The following is a 22,014-nucleotide window of genomic DNA, read 5'->3' on the forward strand; positions in this document are numbered from 1 at the left end:
GAGGTCCAGAAGACAACCATCTCAGCCCCAAATTGAAGGCTCTCCGCCCTGGGTGTTGGGGGCTGGGCAGGGTGCCTGGGGAGAGGGTGTGGTTCGGTCTCCCTGCCCACTCCTCTAACTTGGATCTCAAACCTGAGCAGTCCTACACAATCGCCAGACCCTCCAGTTGAACATGGACCCTCCCACATGGTCTCTGGCTCACCTCGCCCCTGACCCCCACCCAGGGTGTCCAGTCCTGGAGGGTCCTGGGCATGCATGGGCCAGGAGCAGGATTATCACCTCTGACCGCTCAGCCTGCTCCCCACACACACCCTGAGCAACGGGCTCATCTCAGCTTTCAGCACAGCCTTCTCCAAACCCGCAGGCTCATCCAGGGACGCACCCCGCAGCCCCTGCCCAGCCCCTCACACAGAGCCGATGCCAAGGAACAGAGTCAGCTGGACTCTTCGGGATGTTTTCAATCCCTGATTCCAAAGAGGGGCTTAGCCACAGGCTGCAGGGAGGCCAAGAGCCTGTTTACAAAGATGCTCATTTTACAGTCCAGGCTTCACACCACGCAAGGCAAGTCACTCCCTCCAGTGTCACTGGGCTGCCCCCAGACATTTGTGTGGCTGAGCAGGGGTTGGGGTTCAGAAAGTCAGGGTTCAGCCCACCTCACCCTAGCTCCCCAAGCCACCCTGCGGAAGGACTTGCCTTGTGCACTTTCCTCAGCTGTCGGTGGGGGACCAAATGAGATCGATAAGAAAGTGACAGATTCTTCAGATAAGGGGAGATGTGGCCAGGTAAGACCCACAGGGGACTCCGGGATCCAGCAGGGTCTTCCATACCCAAATGACCTCCCAATAGCACTCAGCACCCCAGCAACAAGGAGCTAAACTTTTGTTTTTATTGTGGGAAAATATACAGAAATAAGATTTACCCTCTGAACCACTTCTCAGTGTACTGTGCAGTGGCATTGAGTACATTCACATTGTTGTGCAACCACCACCACCATTATCTCTAGACTTTTCCATTTTCCCAAACTGAAACTCTGGAGCTAAATTTTTTAAACGCTTTCATTCAATAGGTTTTTATTGAAAATCTGTTGTGGTTTCTTTTTTTTTTTTTTTTTTTAAAGATTTTATTTATTTTATTTTTCCCCCCAAAGCCCCAGTGGATAGTTGTGTGTCGTAGCTGCACATCCTTCTAGTTGCTGTATGTGGGACTCGGCCTCAGGATGAACGGAGAAGTGGTGCCTCGATGCGCACCCGGGATCCGAACCCGGGCCACCAGCATCGCAGCGCTCGCACTTAACCACCAAGCCACAGGGCCGGCCCTGTTGTGGTTTCTTGAGGGGAACAAAGATATGTAAGGCCCTGCAGGGATTCCTCCTGGTGGGGTGAAGGCAGAGACAGGAAGCCCTCAGCAGAGAATGTGGGGAGCCCCCAGGGGTCAGGTTGACAGCTGGGCTCACCTGGAGGAAGAAGGGGCAGTGGGCCTCCCCCAGGAGGGGAGTGGGCCCGCCCTCTGCTGGTGGACACACACACACACACACACACACACACACACACACACAGACACGCAGCAGAGATTTCAAAGGGAATGTTTGCCCTGTGGTCAGACTGGGCCTGATCAACAGTGCGCTGCGGGTTCCTGGTGGGCAGCAGGCTGGCGGGCAGGGGACGCAGGGCTGAGGACGGAGGGACGGCTCTGGGTAAGTCCTCTCTCCAAACCACAGAGCGAGCGGGTGGAGCGGAAATCTGTGAGGCATGTGTGACTCTCCTCAGGAGGCGCTGGCCCACGGTCCGCCGACCCCCTGGCCCGACTTCAGACAAATCACAAGCCTGCCCACAGGCACTCTGGTGGGAATCTTGTTTTTCTTCTTTCAGACGGAAAGCAGATTTGCTGACAGATTGGGGAGCAGGGGCTGGGGTGAGGGGGAGGTCACCCAGGAGCACAAGCCTATGGGTGACGCATTAAATCACCAGTTAATGAGGTGCCGTTCTTCCTCAGCCAGGAGCGAGGACAAGTTCAAGAGAAACCTCTGGAACGCTTGGAAGGGCTGTGAGGCCTGGCTCCTCCTCCTGCTACTGGGGAGCTGGACCGAGCTCCTGGCCCGCGGGAGGGCTTCCTTCATCAGTGTTCTTGTGTAATCCTGAGGAGGGGGTGTTGTTGTTATCCCCACTGTACAGCTGGGGAAACTGAGGCACAGAGCAGTGACTTGTCCGAGGTCACTTCCTAGTGAGTACTAGAGAGAGGATCGGGGGCGGAGCCACGTCAGAATGCTAACCCAGAGCTCATGCTTAACCTCCTGAGCGATGCAGCCACTCCTGCTCCGCCAGGGCCCTGGGTGACTTTGAGCTCGTTGCTTTCTACTAATAACCCGTCTTCACACAGTGCCTTCTCATGGGTCGCTGGTTTGGCTTTTACAACTGTATACAGTTGGAACAACAGATATGCTTGCACTCATTTCACAGAGCAGGAAACTGAGGCCTGAGGCTGTTTGTGTTATGGGCTGAAATGTGCCCCCCTACCTCAATTCACACTTCGAAGTCCCAACTCTTAGAACCTCAGTATGTGACTGTATTTGGAGACAGGGTCTTTAAAGGTGTAATTAAGTTAAAATGAGGGAGTTAGGGTGGACTCTAACCCAACACGACTGGTGTCCTTATAAGAAGAGATTAGCACACAGACACACTCAGAGGGATGACCATGTGAGGACACAGGGAGAAAGCAGCCATCTGCAGCCAAGGAGAGAGGCCTCAGGAGAAACCAATCCTGCCGACACCTTGATCTTGGACTTCTGGCCTCGAGAACTGTGAGAGAATAAATTTTTGTTGTCTAAGCCCCCAGTCGTGGTATTTGTCACAGTGGCCCAAGCTGACTAATACACTTCACTCCCAGTTCACACCGTAGTGAGTGGAGAAGGCAGATCCTGCCTCTCCCCATGCGCCTCCTTCCAGGGTAAGGATGCCTGGATCCCTTCCTCACAGGCCACAGGGAGTCTGTATGAGGTGATGCAGGGGACAATGCTTTGAGTGTGCAATTGCTACTGGGTGGGGTTACTATTATTTTAACAACGGAAAATACACCTATACATGCAAATGCGTGGTGCAGTGCAGTAGAGAGGCTGGGAACAAAGGGATCAGCCAGACCTGGGTTGAATCCTGACTGCTATGTGACCTTGCGCAAGCTGCTTAACCTGTCTGTGTCTAGCTCTGCTCATTTGTAGTGGTGATAATCAGTGTATCACGATCTTGGTGTTATTGTACATAATCAGTAAAATGACATAGATTCCACCAATACAGAGCTTGGCATAAAGTCAGTGCATAAAATAAATGCTCGATTGTATCATCATCATCGTCAACAAGGGGTAAGGGGTGTGAGGTCTTAGAGGCCCGGGGCCAGCTGGACCTGCTGACCCTCCTTTCCCAGACCCGGTGTGGAGGTTTGAGGGGCTGGAGGTCAGGAAAGACCAGGCGAGCAGGGACGGAGTTCTGGCCTTGGGCAGGGCCTCCCACACATGGGGACAGTGTGGCTGAGCTCACACAGGAAGCTCCCTGTCCCTGAACAAACTGGCAGAGAAACGAAAAACAAGAGCACGGTTTTAAACAAACGCTCTTCCCGATCAGACACAGTGACAATATGTTTAAATGTCGATTTGTTCCGGGCTTAGAGACTTGAGCGGGTTTGCTGTTAGTTTTGCGGTGGTTTCTTCAAATTCTTGCTCTGAACCCTCCTGTGGAGAGAGGGGCTGGATGGACGGAGCCGCCGCACCTGGCAGCCCTCCGTTCCCAGCTCTGTTCTCTGGGTTGGAGTGAGGGGCACTGGGGGTAGACAGCACCCTTTGTGGACCCCATCTACAAATGGCAGAAGGGCAGCCCTCCCCCTTTCCCAGGCAGGGTGGACGGTCGCCCAGGGGTGTAATTTCTCTGCTTACAGGGTCCCACAGCAGACTCACGGGGGCCCCTATGCCTTTGCCACCCAGCTCTTGGTGGGCGTCGTCCTGGGTGAACGGGGGGAGCCCTTGATGGGAGCCCTTTTCCCATTTCTGTCTCTGTGGAGGAGAAGGGGATGGGGGTGGGAGGGACCCGGGAACTGGGACAACCGTCACCTCACACTCCACTGTGACAGCCACTCTAGTCTCTTCCACACTCAGGCCCTGTGGCAGAATCCATCTCCTGCGATTTTTGGGTTTGTTTTCTTTCAGGGGCCCTGTTTTCCCTCCCTAAACTCAGGGTTCCATTCTTACCACCACCCAGCCTGTCCGACTCCAGATTCAAGTACTTTCCCACGAGGGTCCTGAGGGAGTGGCCAGTGCAAGGGGGTCCTTCCCAGTAGGGACCCTCACCTACTCGGAAAAGCACAGCTAGATATATGGTGAGGAGGGAGTGGGAGATGGCATGGACAGGCAGAGGCCAGTCATGGGGGGCAGGGGACCCCAGGATCACAGAGTGTGCGGGTCTGAAAAGCTGGACCATGAGCTTGATCCGATGGTGAGAACGCTGGTGGGTGCTTCACGCTGTCCCAACCCCTGATGCCTCTTGCATCCAGGGAACTTGCTCTGTGCCTGGTCGGGAGTAGACATCGCTGGGCTCCCCATCTGCATGAACCCTGTCCAGGTGTCCAGTGCCCTTGTGTTCCTAGGAGCCCGGCCTGCAGGAGAGGACACCAGCCAAGCCTTCCTCTCCGAGGAGCACATCCATCTCCATCTGAACAGCCAGGGTCAGTCAGTCCAGGCTGCTCTGTGGTTCAAGATGCTGGTAGCGGCTCTGGGCAGGTGCAGGAGTTACCTGGGACACCCCAGTGTCCAGCAGGTTCCTGTCCCCTCTCACTGGGGAGGGGAGGCTGGACACTGAAATGTGGGTGGGGAGATGCTGGGTGGGAGGACTCTCTTATTCCCAGAAATCCCACCACCTCCCAGGACAGGCTCCCCCCTCCTTCTCCCCCTAGGGCGGTGCCGTCCCATCCAACCCACCCCCAACAGGGTGGACCCAGCGTCCTGGAGAGGGCCCAGGCCTCAAAGAAGTTCCGTGGATTCACCCTCGGGGGTGAAGGGAGCCTGGGCCCTGGGTCTGCCCAGCTGTGGGAGTGGCTGGGGGTTGGAGCGCATGCTCCACGCCCCTTTCAGCCCTGAAAGCTCCCTCCAGGTCTCCCGACCACCACCACCATTTCTCTCTCTTTACAGGGTGTAAGAGGTGGATGTGTCCCTGGGCTCCAGCCTATCTTTTCAGAGGGGCCTCCCTTGTAAACCCTGAGGCAAGATCTGCTGGAGATACAGACTCACCAACCCTGGGTCAGGCTTTTGGCTGCAGAGCAGACCACGTGGCCTGGCAGCCCGCCACACGGAGTCAGGGAGAGGCACAGCCCAGAGGAAGAAGACCCTGGAGTCCCCCGCCCCCTCCCCCATCACTGCCCCTGGTCCTTTCCCCTCTCCCCATCACTTTTGCCCTCTCGTTCTCCTCTAAGTGGCCCGGGGGTCCCGGGGTCACAGGAAGCACCCTGGCTCCCTCCTGGTTCCACCAGGAGCTTGCTCTGGGACCCGAGGCCATCACTCCCACTGGGTCATGTGTAAAATGAAAGGTTTGGACTCCATGACCTATAGGTCCCTTCCAGCCCTAATGTTGCCCCAGTGGGTGCCTCACAGTGCTCTCCACCCTTCCCGGTCCCCTCGGCTCTGCCCTGGGGAGTCCTGCCAGCCTCCTGCCCAGGGCCTGGGGCGCCCCCACCCGGCTGTCTAGCCGTCAGGAAGCGGCAGGGAAATCACTCAGGCCCGCTCAGCTCTCTGCTTTTATGACTTATTCCCCACGGTCCCCAGTCCCAGGTGGGCCGGGAAGGGACTGTCCTGGCCAGACCCGGGCGGCCCGGCTAAAAGAAGTTGACCACCCTGCGGAGGGACTGGACACGCGCGCTGGGGGCCTCCCAGTCAGAGAAGCTGCGGAAGTCACCGCGCTCCACCAGGTACATGCGGCCGCGGTAGTTGGGCTCCTCGTACAGGACCCACCTAGGGCCGGAGTGCGGGGCGGGTCAGGTGAGCGGGTGCTGAGCCACGCGGCCCACCCGCAGGCCCCGCATCCCCTTCCTTCCCCGCTGGGAGAGAAGAACCACCACCCCCCACCCCCGCCGCACGCCAGCTCGCCAGCCCGAACCCCTCCCGCCCCGCAGAGCCCCTTCACTCTCGGGAACACCCGTGGCACCCAGCCCTGTTCTTGGCTTATTTCCTCTCCCTCTGCCTGCCCTCTTTTCATTGCCCCGTGTGTTGGGTTCAGTGCTGGGGCCCAGAGGGGCACAGTAAAAGTCGATGTTTTAAACTGACCAGTCCAAAATATTCATCACAAGGGCCAGGCATGATTCCAGGATGCATGACCACCCTCATCCCCCCTGCCCCCCATGCCACTCCTTCCTGCTCCTGGAAAGGACTGTTTGCATAGACAGCATCAGGTGCCGGCACAGAATGGGGACCAATTACTAGTCATTCATTCAGCGCATGCTCTCGAGTTCATGTTTTAGGCCTGGAGATTCCAAAGTAAGTCCCCTGCCCAGGTTCCTGCCCCCGTGGGGCTTCCACTCCAGTGGGAAATGGGCGTGGGGAGGCAGCTGCGTGGAGGAGGAGCTTCTGGTCCCAATGGGGGCCCTTCCTCCCTCCCCACTGCAGTCTGGGCTGCAGCTTCCACAGCTCCCAGCTCCTGGGCAGCTGCTAACAACCCGGAGAGCAAAAATAGCAGACAAGGACCCAGACTAGTCTATCAAGCACCTTGGGGGGCTGAGCCCTGGCCCTGGGTCTGGGTGGAGAGAACACGCCCCCGCCCTTCATCACCCGTGGGCTGCAGGTGAAGGGCACCCAGGCAATCAGGAAAGTTTCTCTCTAGAAGGGGCAGTGGGGAGGATAAGGGGGACCGAGAGAGTTGCCTCTACCTGGGGAGGGGGTGTGGTCCAGGGAGAGGCCTCCAGACAGCTGGGGAGCGTGGCTGTCCCAACTCTGTCCTTCCACCGTCCCTGAGACAAGCATGGAGCTCTGAGGAGGGACCAGAAAAAGGTCCAGGGGGACCCACTGCCCACTGGAGGCAGGGTCTAGAGCCTGTGCTGAGGGGCTAGAAGTGTGAGGGCCAGAGGCATGTGGGCTGGCCCCTCCAGAGTGGGACTCAAATCCAACTTGTCCACCCCCACTGCTGGTCAAGGGCCGGCCTCGCCACCTCACTGCTGACCTCTCTCTCACTTTCACCACTGATGGAAAACAGCTTTCTCTCTCAGTCATGGAGGGGGCTGCTGGCCTTGGGAAGCAAAGCGGGGCTCAGTCTCTGGGCCTCCAAGGGCCCACACACCCAGATCTGGTCATGGGGTCCCTCTGGCCCAGGCGGGGTGGTGCTCTGACCCTGTCTTTGCAGTGAACCCCCACTTTTCCCTACCAGTTCTTGCCCACTGACCCCAAGGCACTCTGCTGTTGAAGGAGCTTTTTCTCCATGGGACATAGACTCAATTTGTGAGCCCACCCAGCCCGAGGCCCAGAGAAGGAGAGTGACTGCCCAAAGGCACACAGCCCACTGCATCCAGCAGCTCAGGGCAGCTTGCCCCACTCTCCCCTCTCCTGCCACTGTGGGTCCTCTCCTCCCCATCCTGACACTGCATCTGGTGTGTGGCAGAATGTGTGAGGGTCAGGGCTCAAGCATGGAGAGAGAGAGGCCGAGTGTGTGAAGGAGCAGGGAGCACCTGCCCGGAGCTCAGGGCAGGCCTGGTCCAGCCTGGCCCCCCCACACCCACAGTGCCTCTCCCCATGCCCACAGAACGCCCCCGCCTCCCCATGTCCATGACTCCCCGCTGTGCTCCCCACCTGCCCCCCATGCCCACAGCCTCCTCATGCCCACAGCACACCCTTGCCCCTGACCCCTCTCCCCACTCCCATGCCCCATGCCCACAGCTGCAGTGAGGCCTGAGGCACCTCTGAGGGAATGGGCTCATTCCTCCCTATCTCACAGAGCTGGGAAATACCCCCAAGTAGTGTCATGGGCCACCCCAGAACATGCATGGGTGTCCCCAAAAGGAAGAAGAGGAAGGGAGGAAGGGGCATGGCTGGTCTACATCAGCACGAGGACCGTGCCCTTGGGGGAGGGCAGGAGGGAGGAGCACGATGCTGGCACATTTCCCTCCAAGTCCCCCCAGGACACAGATCTGTGGGGAGAGGTCATTCCTGAGCTGACACGGGCCCCAGAGGAAAATGACTCCTGGCACCTGGGATGTGGTGGGGAGACCTGCCTTGCGCCTCCCTGCCCCGCTCCAACCCCAGGAAAGTCCTCGAAGCAGGTCCTGTCCAGACCAGGTGATCCATCCTGCAGCTTCTCCTGGCCAAAGGCTTAAATTTTTTTTTTTACAAGTTAAAGTCGCAGGAGGCAAAAGATGAGGGCTCCATGGGGAGTTGAGCAGAGCCCCAGGTCCAAATGTGGGGTCCACCACGTGCAGCCTCCAGCAGACTCCTCACCCCTCTGACCTCTGTATCCTTGTAGGTAAAGTGCACACCATACAGTCAAAACTCTTAGTTTCTACCTTCCACCTTGTTTCTGAACAAGCCCCGGAGTCTCCCCAGGGTGGGTGTTGGGGGATTGTGTCGAGGGTCTCAGGACACTTTCCATGCAAAGGTATGACTTTGGCCTCCTGAGACACAATCTAGCCAGTGGTTTTCCAGGTAAATTGTTGTTTTGGAATTCTACCCCCAGATTCCCAGATGCCATCACATTAGGGCAAACATGGCATTTCAGAAAGGCAGAGCACAGCAGACGTGAGAAAAAGAATCCTGGAGAGAACCAGAGGGACAGAGATATAGCAGGAAGAGAGCAGAGTCCCTCTGGGACTCTGGAAAGGAAGAGACTCCTGGGTTGGGGGGCCTGGGCACAGCAGGCAACCTCAGGCTGCCCGGGGGAAGGTGGGGGTACAGTTCTTCCTCTGGCTCAGCCACCGTCTTCATTCAGTCCCTCCCACGACCACTCACTCGCACCCGTTGTAACACTCCTGGATCCCGTACCTCAGGCACACAGACAGCAAATGGATCCCTTAGCTGCTGCGACAGGAGCCAGGCTCTTGGAACCCACGTGGGAGCCCTCCTCCTGGGGGGATGGGGCTGAGGTCTGGGGAGGCTCTAGATCAGGGACAACAGTCTGACTTGAAGCCAAAGGCCTGGCTGCAGTCCCAGCTCTGCCACTCACAAGCCGGCGGAGGTAACTTTCTGAGCCTCAGCTTGCTCCTCTGTAAAATGGAGCAACACTATCCACCCAGATGGGTTGGATGGGAGGAAGAAGAGATGGCCAACTTGAGTGGGTGCAGGGGCTGTGAAGCTTTGCACAATGGGGGCGTGCACGATGGGCGTAGAGACTGCCCTTACTAATGGAAGGAACCCAGTGTGCAAGAGCCAACAGAAGCACAGGCAAGCACAGGCCTGACGGCTCTCTTGGAGCCGTGCAGACAAGCCCCTCTGGCCCAGGCAAAACCCGCTCACCACTGTCCGTCCACCAGAAGTGAGCTGCCCTGATGCCCATCCCCCCGGGAGGCCAGCATGGCGGGAGTTTGCCCACTTGGCAGGAAAGGTCCAGTTCAGGGTTCCGCTTTGCTGGGCAAGTAAGGGGTGCGCAGGGTGGGCAGAGCCACCCTTCTCGGAGCAGGCTTCCCCAGCTCAAGAAGACCGAGTGCAGTCTGTGAGCTCAGCCCAGTCACAGAGAGCCGCTAGTCGGCACAGTGTCCTCCACCTCCGCTCTGGCCATGGAGGGCATCTCCTTCAGGGCTGCCTCAGGGGCCCCGCGTCCCCTCACCCTGGCCTTCCTGGGCCATGGAGGAAGCCACCCCACTGCTTGATTGGGGCAGAGGAGGCACCTGAGGGAGGGGAAGGGCTTCTGGGGCAGGGGACACGCTGCCCAGCTGCTGGGGTCTGACCCACCCCAACAGCCTCCCCATACCTGGCCGTGCGGGGCCCAGCGGGGCTGCTACTCACGCTCCGTCCCCGTACACCTTGATGGCGTTGACGCAGCTCTTGGCCCAGCCCCGACTCTGAAGGAAGGGGCAGTCATCCTGGAACTCCAGGCACGGGCCCGTGAAGTTGCAGCCCTCGAAGACTTCTAGGCAGAAATGCTCCCCGTGCTGCAGGCCCCACACAAGTGGAGGAAGGAAGGAAGGCAAACAGCGCTGTTTCCCTCCCCGAAAACAGAAGCCCGTGTGGGCAGGAATCACCCAGGGCTCTGGGCACCCAGGAGTTCCTGGGCTGGGGGGCCCACGAGCGCCTCCCACCCCGACACGAGCACCTTGAGCCAGCACTTCTGCTTGGTCTTGCACATGAGACTTGGTTGGATAAAAGGGTTCTATTACTTTAAAAAGCTCCAGAGCCCCTGAACTGGTCCAATCTCCTCTTTCTTCAGCTAAAGAATCCAAGGGTCAGAGAGGGCCAGACTGCCCGGGGGACAGCGGCTGCGCTCTGACCAGGGCCAGCCCTGGGTCACTGGGCTCCCTCCTGGACCCCTACCCAGCCACACCAGCACGTTCCTCTGCCCTTCACTGCCCCCGCTCCTGCCCTGGGCCACAGTCCATGGGCAAGACTTCAAACAATAATATTTTATAAACTGTAATAGAACCTTTTATTAAAACATGAAGCCAAAAATCTAAAACAACAGAGCTCTCGTTTGGTGAAATCCCTGCTGGCTCACTGGGATAAGGACATGCATCTCCCTATAAGACTCCCCGTGTTTCCAAGACAGAGTAGGGCCAGCTCCCGACGGGCTCTGGCGCCAGTGGGGGTTAGGTCCACGACATAGCTGCCCCAGGATAGCTCTTCTGAGAGCAGCATTTGAAAGATACCTAGGATATTCCTCATATAAATAGCATTTTGCAAGATCTGGGGCCATGTAATTCCTTTTTTTTTTTTTGAGGCAGATCAGCCCTGTGCTAACATCTGCCAATCCTCCTCTTTTTGCTGAGGAAGACTGGCCCTGGGCTAACATCCGTGCCCATCTTCCTCCACTTTATATGGGACGCCACCACAGCATGGCTTGACAAGCGGTGCGTCGGTGCGCTCAGGGATCCGAAGCAGAGAACCCTGGGCTGCGGCAGCGGAGCGCGTGCACTTAACCACTTGCGCCACTGGGCTGGCCCCTCATGTTAATTCCTTTTTCCAAATGTCCATGGCCTGGTGAAAATACTACAAAAGTATTCTTACAATCTCAGATGCCAAAGTCCAGCTGGTCTTGCAACCCATGTAGAAAAGACAGGGGGCCCCACAAACACAAGAGGCCCCTCCCCTGGGGTTCCTCAGATGTTCACCAGCACCCCCTGGCCCCCACGTCCAGGGGGAGGGGCGGGAGAGGGTCCTTTTGCAGACCCCGGCTGAGATTCTCTGATGGGAGCTGCTCACTGGTTCAGGAATCAGCCGTTTCCCACCTGGCCATCCAGAACTCACAGCAGGTCAGACAGGGCTTGTGACTTGAGAGAATCCTAAGTAGTGGGAATGCCCAGCCCTCAAATCCCACTGCAGGGCAACTAGACAAACACAGTCCTTCGCCATGGGTGGTGACACCCCTCATTTGCTCTCCCTACACACACTGGGCTATGCTGTGAGATGGCAGCCACCTGTGTAGCTCCAAGGGACCTGCCCCCAAATTCCCGAGGACTGGCCGGTGACCTAAGCTTCCTCCATCAGACATTCCCCGATCAGAGTATCAAAGTCTGAAAAGCACTACAAGATGAGCAGCACGGTGGATACACCAGGCCCAAATCAGCCTTTCTTTCGCTAAATGCTCCCCCAACCGGTTGCACATCCAAACTTCTAATATTTCCAACAGCGTTTTAAATGGAAAATTCAGCAAGAAGGTCCGCACACCATCCCACACACACGGGAGTGGCTGGGTCTGTGTGGGGACATCTCTCTGTCTTAAAGATCCCACGGCCTCGTCAGATCTTACAGCTGGGAGGGCCAGGCTCCCTGATTACTTGTCCCTTGTCTGACCAGGACTGATCCTCGGTCACTCCAGCAGAAAGCCCCCAGGTGGCGTGGCCCACTCACCATGCCCGCAGGCCGACAGGAGCCCATGTGGTCATTGTGGCCGTTCCAGCGGAAGAAGTCAGGGTAGTCGCCGTGCTCCAGGATGAACTGCTGGCCCTGGAAGTCAGGGTGGTCGAAGCAGACCCAGGCTCCACTCTCTACGTGGATGGAGTTCACCCGGTTCATAAATCCTCGGTCCTGGAAGTTGTCACAGTCCCCAAAGACCTCCAGCTTCTGCCCCGTGAAGTGCTTGCCCTCATAGAGAGTGATCTAGAAAGGCGGGTTAGAGGGTGTGGGGTCAGGGGCTTCTCTCCTTCAGTTTTGGGAAGGGAATCCTAGGGCCCAACACCCTCCACTGAACCCCAACTCACAGGCCACTGAAGCCCAGACCTGCTGCGCACAGTAGGTGCCTAACACTGTTTGTTGACTGGGTGAAAGAATGCAGGGCTGTCGGGCTGAGGTCAGATCCAGTGCCCCGCCCTCCTAACCCCAGGGGGCTGGGGGTTGAGCACATTTCAGAAGATAGCTGGGGACAGGGATTTCCCCTCATCCAGGGCCCCCCCCCCTTTTTTTTTGGTGAGGAAGATTGGCCCTTAGCTAACATCTGTTGCCAATCTTCCTCTTTTTGCTTGAGGAAGATTGGCCCTGAGCTAACATCTGTGCCCATCTTCCTCCATTTTGTATGTGGGATGCCGCCACAGCATGGCTTGATGAGTGGTGTGTAGGTCCACACCTGGGATCCGACCCCAGGCAGCTGAAGCAGGAGCGTGCCAAACTCAACCACTAAGCCACACGGCCTGCCCCAGGGGGCCCATTTGAAAACAGGCTCTTTTCAAACTCCCACTGCATTTTTTAAACTCAATTTTTGTTTAATGTTAAAACATAACATCCAAGGAAATGTTTTCAGGAGAAAACATTTCACCCACAACCCCGCCATCATAACCGAACATTTAGTTTTCAGAAAGTCAGGTTCCTGGGATCAGGCCCCTTAACTCAAGAGACTGAATCCACTGGAGACAAGTCAGGGTCTGGCGCGGGATTAATGGCTCAAAAGAGTGCTTTTTCAATGTAACCCGTCCCCTTGTTTATTAGGCCACTCCTTTGGGTGACGGGCGTGTGTCAGATGTGGAAATTTACCAACCCAGCGGTCAGTTCAGACACTGTGTCCTATGGCAATGTAGCACTGACAGGTTCTCCTTGTCCCCAAACCATATCAACCTCAAAACTCACTTTCTGCTGTGGAACCTACAATTCCAACCATTCAATAACTCGTTGGGTTTCAAGAATTGTGCTCCTAGAAGTGCCCTGGCTAAGCACAAATAATGTTGCCTGGGGCCTGGTAACTGTCGTTGTCATTTGTGCTGTCACTGATGGCAGAACTGCCCTCTAGGCCCCTCAGAGTAGAAGCTTTGAGAGCCAGGCACGACTTCCTGGCTCTCCCTTCCCTCTGCTGTTACCAAGGTGTCCCTCTGGGGCACAGAGGAGGCTGTGCGGACCACGATGGATGTGAGCCCTTGGGGTTGATTGTTACTGAAGCACAACCTAGCCAATGCAGACTGATCCAGTAATGCTCCGACCCACTAACCTTGAATGTAGCCCCTGGAGACCAAGGACTGTATCAGATTAGCTGGGAGAGGCAGAGAGAGAAGGGGAGAGAGATCCAAATTTGCCACCCTCCCTGCACAAGACAGGTCTGGTCAGGAGCCTCCCCTCCCCCCAGGAGATATTCAGGGAGAACTGGTCACCCACAGGATTTGAAGGTCCCTCAAATCTCAACATTTTGCAGAGAACCAGCCCAGAGTGCCCCTGAGGAGATCCTGAGGAAGGAGAAGCCCCCTTTAGACCAGCCTCAGGCAAAGAAGAGACAGCAGCGGGGCCCCGGGCTGCAGGACAAGCCAAGGCTCCCCCACCCCAACCAAGGACCCCCTCAGGTCTGACCACCCTCCCAGCTCTGGACTTGAGGGGCCTGGTTGGTGTCCCAGAGCCAATGCTAGGGGGTGGGAGAGGGAGGCCAGAGAGGCTCTCCGCCAGGGCCAGGCTGCCCCATTTGGTTAACGGAATTTAGCTGGCTTTGCTCCAGTTGGTCAAACGCAAAGGGCGAAGGGTGCCAAGCAAGTTTGCCCACCCCAATCCCGAGTACAAAGAGCAATGAGAGGGGGGCTGCCTCGGGACCTCGCCCCAGGGCCCAGGCGATTACCTGGGGGCTGGCCAGGAGAGAGCCGCACTCACCTGCCCCGAGCGCTGCACCATGGTGCGCCCCTCCTGGCGAGGCCCGGGGGGGCCAGATATAGCGGGCGGCGCCCTGCTGGGTCAGCGCCGCCCTGGACAAAGGATATGCTGGGCCGGCGGTAGTGCTGTCAGGCATCCCGGGGCGCCGGGAGCCCTGCCGTGCACCCCGCCCCTGCCCACGGTCTTTTCACTCACACACACACACACACACACACACACACACACACACACACGGCCCCACTCACTCCCCTCTGCCCTGGGGGGTCTCTAGTCCTCCCCTTCTCCCGCGGTGCGCCCCTCAGCCTCCCGCCTTCCCCCTTCCCTGACCTCCCCGTCCACTCACCTGGTTACGCAGACTCACACTGTTACCGAGGTCTTTTTCTGGACCAAGGATGGAGCCATGCACCCGGGGGACAAAAACGACAGCCGTTGACCACTCTCCTGCCTGCAGCCCTGGTCTTAGCTCCCAGCCCCACCTTAAACTTTCTGCTCTAATAACACCCAACCGCTGGCCCGCCCCTCACGTCTCTAGGCCAGGTGGTGGTCCTCACCTTCTGCCTCTGCTCCTGCAGTCTTGCTGTGAGGAATGACCATGTGTCCCCCTTCCCCGTCAATGCTCACCCTTGATCCCTTTCTGTGTCACCTACCCTGACCCGACCTGCCTGAGCTGGTGGGCCACAGTGTTCTGCACCCAGACCACCCTGGATGACAAGGACGGGTTTACAGAAACATGCAGCCCCACTGCGGCGTGAGACTTTCTGAGGGCACAGAAATTCTTGGCACATAACAGAGGCTCAGAGATTGTTTGTGGAGTGAACTGAGTCAACATTGAGCCCACAAGATGTGCAGACCCAGATTGCTGGGGAGATGAGATGTGTACACGAGTGGTTAGCTGGGCTGGGGGCCAGCTCTGAGATCAAAGGAGAGAGTGCTCCTCTGCTCTGAGCAGGGGTGCCCCAGGGGTCTTCACGGAGGAGGGGGCCAGTGAGGAGGAGGGGCCAGTGGGTCCTGGTGGATGGGGAGGAGGGGGGTGGAGGGTGGTCTGAGCTGCTTCTCTACTCTCAGCAAAGTATATTTTTATTACCACCTCACAAACGGAACACTTCAGGCCCAGGAAAAGGAGGTCATGCAGTTCTTGGGGCACAGGGGTGACCTTGCCTCTGCTCTGGGAGGCTGTCCAAGGAGGAGGGCATACACTGCAACCTGCATGGCACCCTTGCACCCAAGGACCCCCCAGGGGGCTGGCCTGGCTGTTGCTGCACAGGCATCCACACTGGCCAAACAGCACATTCCAACGTTTGCCTCTGGACACCAGCCCAGCTGGGGAAATATAAAACAAAATCTCCCAAGCCAGAGAGCCTGTCCACAAAGGTAGAAGGGAGAGAATACCATTGTGTCGTTGACTAGGCATTACACCAGAATGCCATGCATCACAGGCAGTCGGCTCAAGAGATGCAGAGACAAAGAAACCTCAGCCTTCTATACAGTCAGGCAGCTTATTATGTACGTGTTCTCAAGATAAAATGGCTAATTTCCTCATATCTTTCTGCCCAAAGATAGGCTCTGCAATTCAGAGTAAGGTGACAGCTGAAGTGAAGCCCCTCTCCTCCCAGGAACCTGGGAGACAGGGCATTATCTTGGATGATTATGTTTCAAAGAGCTGGCTCCCAGCTCCTGGAGGAAACATTCCGAGCTGCTAGATTGGCAAGAGGCTTATTTAACCATGAAAAAGATGTACACACATGTGAAAAGGACAGAGAAAGAAATTCTGGAAGAAAAAGGAGAGGGAGAAGCCTCTTCCCTTATTTTCATTTTTTTTTAAAATAATTTTATTTATTTATTTTCCCCCAAAGCCCCAGTAGATAGTTGTATGTCATAGCTGCACATCCTTCTAGTTGCTGTACATGGGACGTGGCCTCAGCATGGCCAGAGAAGCAGTGTGTTGGTGCGCGCCCGGGGTCCGAACCCGGGCCGCCAGCAGCAGAGCACACGCACTTAACCGCTAAGCCATGGGGCCGGCCCTCTTCCCCTTTCCCCTTAATTGGAAAATTAAGCCTCTCTCTTTTTTTTTTTTTTTCAATGTAGACTTTACTTTCTAGAGCAGTTTTAGGTTTATAGCAAAATTGAACTAAAAGTACAGAAAGTTCCCATATATGCCCTGCCCTGCCCCGCCCACCATCAATGTCCCCCACTAGCGTGGTACACTTGTTACAATTGATGAATCAACATTGACACATTATTATCACCTGGAGTCCATGGTTTACATTAGGGCTCACTCTGGGTGCCATACTTTTATGGGTTTTCGGCAAATGTATAATGACATGTATCTATCATTATCAGTATCATACAGAGTAGTTTCTCTGCCCTAAAAATCCATTGTGCTCTGCCCATTCATCCCTCCCTCCCCCTAGTCCCTGGCAGCCACTGATCTTTTTATGGCCCCAAAGTTTTGCCTTTTCCAGAATGTCATATAGTTGGAATCATACAGTATGTGGCCTTTTCAAATCGGCTTCTTTCACTTATTAATATACATTTAGATTTCCTCCATGTCTTTTCATGGCGTGATAGCTCATTTCTTTTTAGTGCTGAATTATATGCCATTGTCTGGGTGTACCACAGTTTATTTATCCATCCACTGACTGAGGACATCTTGGTTGCTTCCAAGTTTTGACAATTATGAGTAAAGCTGCTATACGCATCCACGTGCAGGTTTTTGTGTGGACATAAGTTTTCAACTCCTTTGGGTAAATACCAAAGAGATATTCTGGATCATATGGTAAAAGTGTATCTAGTTTTGTAAGAAATCCCCAGACTGTCTTCCAGAGTGGCTGTACCATTTTGCATTCCCACCAGCAATGAATGAGAGTTCCTGTTGCTCCACATCCTCGCCAGCATTTGGTGTTGTCAGTGTTTTGGATTTTTGCCATTCTAATAGGTGTGCAGTGGTATCTCATTGTGGTTTTAGGAGCATCTTATTTTTAATTTGTATTTGCCTTTACAGCACCAGGGCCAGACCCCACAGACAATGTACACAGGTGATGTGGGCAGAATTCAAAACAGAAGCAGTGGGGGCTGGCCTGGAGGCGTAGTGGTTAAGTTCACACGCTCTGCTACAGCAGCCCAGGGTTCATAGGTTCAGATCCTGGGCGTGGACCTACACCACTCATCAAGCCATGCTGTGGCAGCAACCCACATGCAAAATAGAGGAAGACTGGCACAGATGTTAGCTCAGGGCCAATCTTCCTCACACACACACAAAAAAGTCCTGAAGCAGTGATTTGGGGTGTTTTCTACAAAGTATACATGAAAAATGACCAGCCACAAGCCTCACTAAAAGAATCAGTAAAAATGAACAGGTGCAGGGCCGGCCCTGTGGCTTAGCAGTTAAGTGCATGCACTCCACTACTGGCGGCCCGGGTTCGGATCCCGGGTGTGCACCAACGCACCGCTTCTCTGGCCATGCTGAGGCCGCGTCCCACATACAGCAACTAGAAGGATGTGCAACTATGACATACAACTATCTACTGGGGCTTTGGGGAAAAAAAGGAGGAGGATTGGCAATAGATGTTAGCTCAGAGCCGGTCTTCCTCAGCAAAAAGAGGAGGATTAACATGGATGTTAGCTCAGGGCTGATCTTCCTCACAAAAAAAAAAGGAAAAAATGAACAGGTGCATAAGATTTCTGCCACTTTAACCTCCATTCCCATTCCCAATGCAACATCTCAATTCTCACCCAGGATTTTCATTATAAGGAGTTCAGGTACACCAAGATTCATATGATGTATTTGTGCCCAGGAAGAACCCCTGCCCCCAATAGCTACACACATATGCCAGTGCAAGGCTAGCAAAACCTCACCATTAGAGAGTCATTTCTTTGAGTGAGTCATCTTCAATAGCGCACTGTTAAAATGTACCTTGAAATAGGGGAGATCCTAAGCCATATATGACTGCTAGTTGGGGACAAAATGCTAGGGGACTGGGCTCAGAGTAAATGTGGTGACAGTGGAAGAAGGATCAGGGCTGAGAAAATCTCAATGATGTGCAACCCTCAGCTGCCAGTAGCTGCTCAGTGCAGTGTTGGAGAGTTGCCGAGCATGGGCTGATTCAGTGCCCACCTGTCTGCCTCCATCCTCCCAACTCTTGTTTTTGTCAAGTTTCTCCCCTTTTTGAGTAATTTAGAGCATAGAGAAGTTTAGAGAATAATAAAAGGAACAATCACATCCATTACCCAAGTTTGTCAAATCTTAACATGTGCCATGTTCATGTCAGGTTGATTTTTTCTTTAAAGAAAGAAGTCATTGGAAGACTTCTCTCTCTAGAAATGCCCACTATCCTGATTTTTGTGTTTATTATTTCTTTGCATGTTTTCATATCTTTAATGTCTATTTGTGTATCTGGAAAAATATATATTTTTATGGCGTGGCAACATTGTATGTATATATCCTTCTGAAATTTGTTATTTTGTTGTTAGCGACCCCAGTTTCTGAAATGGCGAATGAATAACTCTTGGTAAAGTTGCTCAGAAAACTAAGTAAAATCTTCCAACTATTTAGCTAGTAAATTGCATACTAGGAAAATTCAGTGTATATTAGAACCAGTCAAAGAATACTGTGTGTTAATGGGTGACATCGTGGGACAGTTCCTCATTGCACGTTGCAGGATACCAAGTGCCCCTGGGCCCTGCCCACAAAAGGCCTGCCCCTCCTCCATCATTCTGACGCATGGAAACACTCTCAAATTTCCAAATGCCCCTGCGGGCCAAGCCTGCCCCCTTTGGAATCCACACCTTTGTATGAAATTGCTGAGTGAAGCCTGAGCTGACCTCAACTCCAATGATGCAGCAGAGCTTTCCAGGGGGCCCTAAGGACCTGCAGATGCACCCACGGTGGATTTGTGTCCAGCTGCTCGGCATCTGTCCATATGTGCCTTGTCCCTTTGGGTGTGCTCTGCTGTAAACTGCTTGTTTGTATCCTTTGCCCATTTTTTCTGAGTTTTTCCTGATGTGTGTGTGTCTGTTAACCTGTTATCTGTTCCTTTGTTTTGTGTTTATGTTAACCTGTTACCTATTCCTTTGTGGTGTGTGTGCATTGTAAAGACCTTTTCCCAGTTGTGGCTTGGACCACTGGCCTGGAACCCAGTTTTGTTAGTTTCTTGGATTGGGAGTTTCCAGAGCACATGAATAGCCTGGGGGCACAGTACTTCCATCCAAACTGAGGCCAGGTGCTTCTGCCTCCCACAGCTGGCCATGCCCAGCATCCTCTCTCTGGAGCGCAGCCTACTGGCCAAACATGGAATGACGTGGAAGTCACTGTCTCCCTCCTCAGGTGTGTGCTCATCACGTAGCAAGATTGATGAGGACAGGTGGAGGTGGCCATGCTCCTACCCTAGGGAATTACAACCTGGCTGTGAAAGCACTCGGGAAATAATGAATTTGAATTGAGGGTTAAGGGGGCTGGCACAAACAGTGAATGCTCCCCCCAAATCAAAGCACATACATCAGTGAGGACTTTATCCCCCTGGATAGGATGTATTTGAGCTGCAGCATGGCAGAAGGTCAGAATTTGGGTAGGGAGGGTCAGAAATGGAGGCAGTAGCGGGACAGTGGAGGTGAGAACACAGGAAGCCGTCACCAGAATACAACAGACCCTTTCACGAAGTCCTGGCAGCTTGGGGTCACTTCCACTCTCTTATGATTCTCTTACTTCCGTGACACTGACATCCTTGGTTTCCCTAGCCTCTTCTGTTCAGTCTAGGTCTCCTCTCCAGGCTCCTCTCCCTACCCACCATGTTGAAGCCCCTGGGCTTTGCCCTGCGGCCTCCCACGCCCCCCCCCCCACAATCCTACCCACTGCGTGGCTTTGAGCACCCCGCATCCCTGCCTCTCCCACAGCCTCCTGAACCGAGAGCCACATGTCCAAGGAGATGGACACTGCCACCTCCCACCCAACTGCTCCTCCCTAAAATTTGTGCTTCCTCCTGGTCACCATCATCCTCCCGCTCCATTACTCAGCCAAAGTCATGTGTCATCGTTGCCTCCAGCCCCATCACACGATCCCCAAGTTCTGTCCACTCCCCCACCTCTCTCTCTCCAATCCCCCTGCCTAGTTCCAGGTGCCATCAGCGCTCACCTCAGCTGTGGCAGGAGCCTCCCAGCAGGGGGTTCCCGGCATCCGTTCTGGCCCCTCCAGTCCATTCTCCACTCAGCAGCGACAGTGGCCTCTCTCTCTCTAAATTATCAATCATTTCAGGCAGACAAAGGGTCAACAGCAGTGGATGTACCTCCTAGTTTAAGAAATAAAACATTACAAACAGTAGGGGCTTCTGGGTCCCTCCCTGATCTGAGTAATCTTTTACAACCTAAAATCTGATCCTTTCACTTTCCTGCCTAAAGTTCCTCCATGGCTCCCGCAGTCCTTTAGGCAAAGCAGGTCCCCGAGAGCGAGCACCTCCTTAAATTCTGTGCCCGGGAACCCACTCATCTCATGGGTGGCCTGGTCCTGGGGTGAAGTCCAAGCTCCTGAACTGGGCTCCCCAGGGCCTAATGGTCTGGTCCCCCTTACCTCTCCAGCTTCATCCAGGTTCATGGCTAAACTCCCCTCCCTCTACGCTCTCTGCTCCAGCTTGGAACACCTCACTCTCCTCTCCTTGAGCTGGGCTCACCAGAGGCATCCCCTGGTCTCAACTTAGGTGTCACCCCCTGGTGCCCAGGACCCCTCCTCTCTGTAGGGCCACTGCAGAGGGCAGCGGATGGGCCCCTCTCCATCACTGTATCCGCAGCTCTGAGCATGAGCACGAGCATGAGCACAAACACGGAAGAGCTGCTGGTAGGGAGGAGGTGCTCAAAAGATTTCACAAGTGAATACAAAGTTGGAAACACTTAGCATACAAAAGCTCAGAGATGGGCGAGCTCTGGAGGGTGAGACGTGGATGTGCTGGGCCCAAGCATGTCCATCCCCTAATATTGCTGCAGCTCTAGTCTTGCTTGATCCTCAAGTTAACCGAGGTCCTGCAGAGAGACGGTAACGGGAGGGAAGCTCCTTCTGCTTTATCCCGCTGGTACAGCGGGAAGTTCACCGCCGCTCCCTGGAGAGCCACTTCTCCGAGTTGTGTGCTTCCCCGGTGGTCTGTGCTCCTCCCAGGCAGGACCCTCACCTTCCTCATCTCTGCCTCCCACACCTGGGGGGCGCCTGTCCTGGTGGGCGCGGGGAGCGCGCGTGAGGAATGAATGAATGAGCGAACGAGTGAAGGAAGGCAAGCACACCAATGGGGCAGCGATGGCCAGCGCACCGCCAGGGTGCGGCTGGGCTGGGCGGAGCGTGTGCCCAGAAAGCGCATCGGCCGCTCCGGGACGGAGCCTGCGTCCTCTGGACGCTGGACGCTGGTGGGAGGGAGGGAGCTCCTTTAGCAGAATCCGTGCCCTTCCAAGGAGTCTGTCTGTGGACCCCCGGAACCGGAACCGTCTGGGAAGAGGGGCGAAAACACCCTCCGGTCTGCTCAGCGTCAGGCCCCACCCACCCAGGGTTCCCCACTCCGCCCTATTCAAGTCCACTTCTAGGAGGTGAGAACACAACTCCCTCCCAGAAGAGGGGCCCGAGGTCTAGGGGGTGGGGTGGAGGTGTCGGATTAGGATAGGGAAGGAAAGGGTGGGAGTGCAAAGGCTGGACGCCTGGGTCCTGGAAGACACCCCTCTGCCCCGGTCCTAAACCTCCAATGCAGCGCCGCTCTGGCAAGTGAAAGACGCTGGAGCCTGACCCCCAATGGTGGTTACGATAACTACACCCCCCTCCCCTCCAGGGA

The 22,014-nt window shown here is 55.3% G+C and overlaps 1 protein-coding gene across 3 annotated transcripts; it reads right to left on the bottom strand.

Moving 5' to 3' along the window:
• Positions 1–3,579: 3,579 nt before the first annotated feature.
• CRYGN (crystallin gamma N) lies at positions 3,580–20,989 on the bottom strand. 3 transcript variants are annotated; one of them, XM_087433299.1, is made up of 5 exons: positions 20,878–20,989; positions 20,346–20,499; positions 12,011–12,259; positions 9,953–10,098; positions 3,580–3,718 (listed from the first exon to the last, which is right to left on the bottom strand). In XM_087433299.1, the coding sequence occupies exons 2-5, from the start codon at positions 20,385–20,387 to the stop codon at positions 3,676–3,678; spliced, it is 480 nt and encodes a 159-aa protein (XP_087289425.1). In that variant the 5' UTR covers positions 20,388–20,499; positions 20,878–20,989; the 3' UTR covers positions 3,580–3,675. The 3 variants fall into 3 exon arrangements, with proteins under 3 accessions (XP_087289425.1, XP_087289434.1, XP_087289437.1); XM_087433308.1 differs by having other exon boundaries at positions 20,778–20,989; XM_087433311.1 differs by lacking the exon at positions 3,580–3,718 and adding an exon at positions 5,403–5,983 and having other exon boundaries at positions 20,778–20,936.
• Between the last annotated feature and the right edge of the window lie 1,025 nt (positions 20,990–22,014).

This window comes from Ceratotherium simum, chromosome 1, assembly GCF_057802395.1.
Source record: "Ceratotherium simum simum isolate JZ-2026a chromosome 1, ASM5780239v1, whole genome shotgun sequence".
NCBI lineage: Eukaryota > Metazoa > Chordata > Mammalia > Perissodactyla > Rhinocerotidae > Ceratotherium > Ceratotherium simum.

Bases quoted from the DNA above. Each gene is read 5' to 3' on its own strand.
- CRYGN (XM_087433311.1), bottom strand. From the start codon at position 20,387: ATGCCGGGAACCCCCTGCTGGGAGGCTCCTGCCACAGCTGAG. The intron at 12,260-20,345 runs GTGAGCGCTGAT...CCGCCTTTCTAG, and splicing joins AGGCTCCTGCCACAGCTGAG to ATCACTCTCTATGAGGGCAA. The intron at 5,984-9,952 runs GTGAGTAGCAGC...CTCCGGCCCTAG, and splicing joins AAGGTGTACGGGGACGGAGC to GTGGGTCCTGTACGAGGAGC.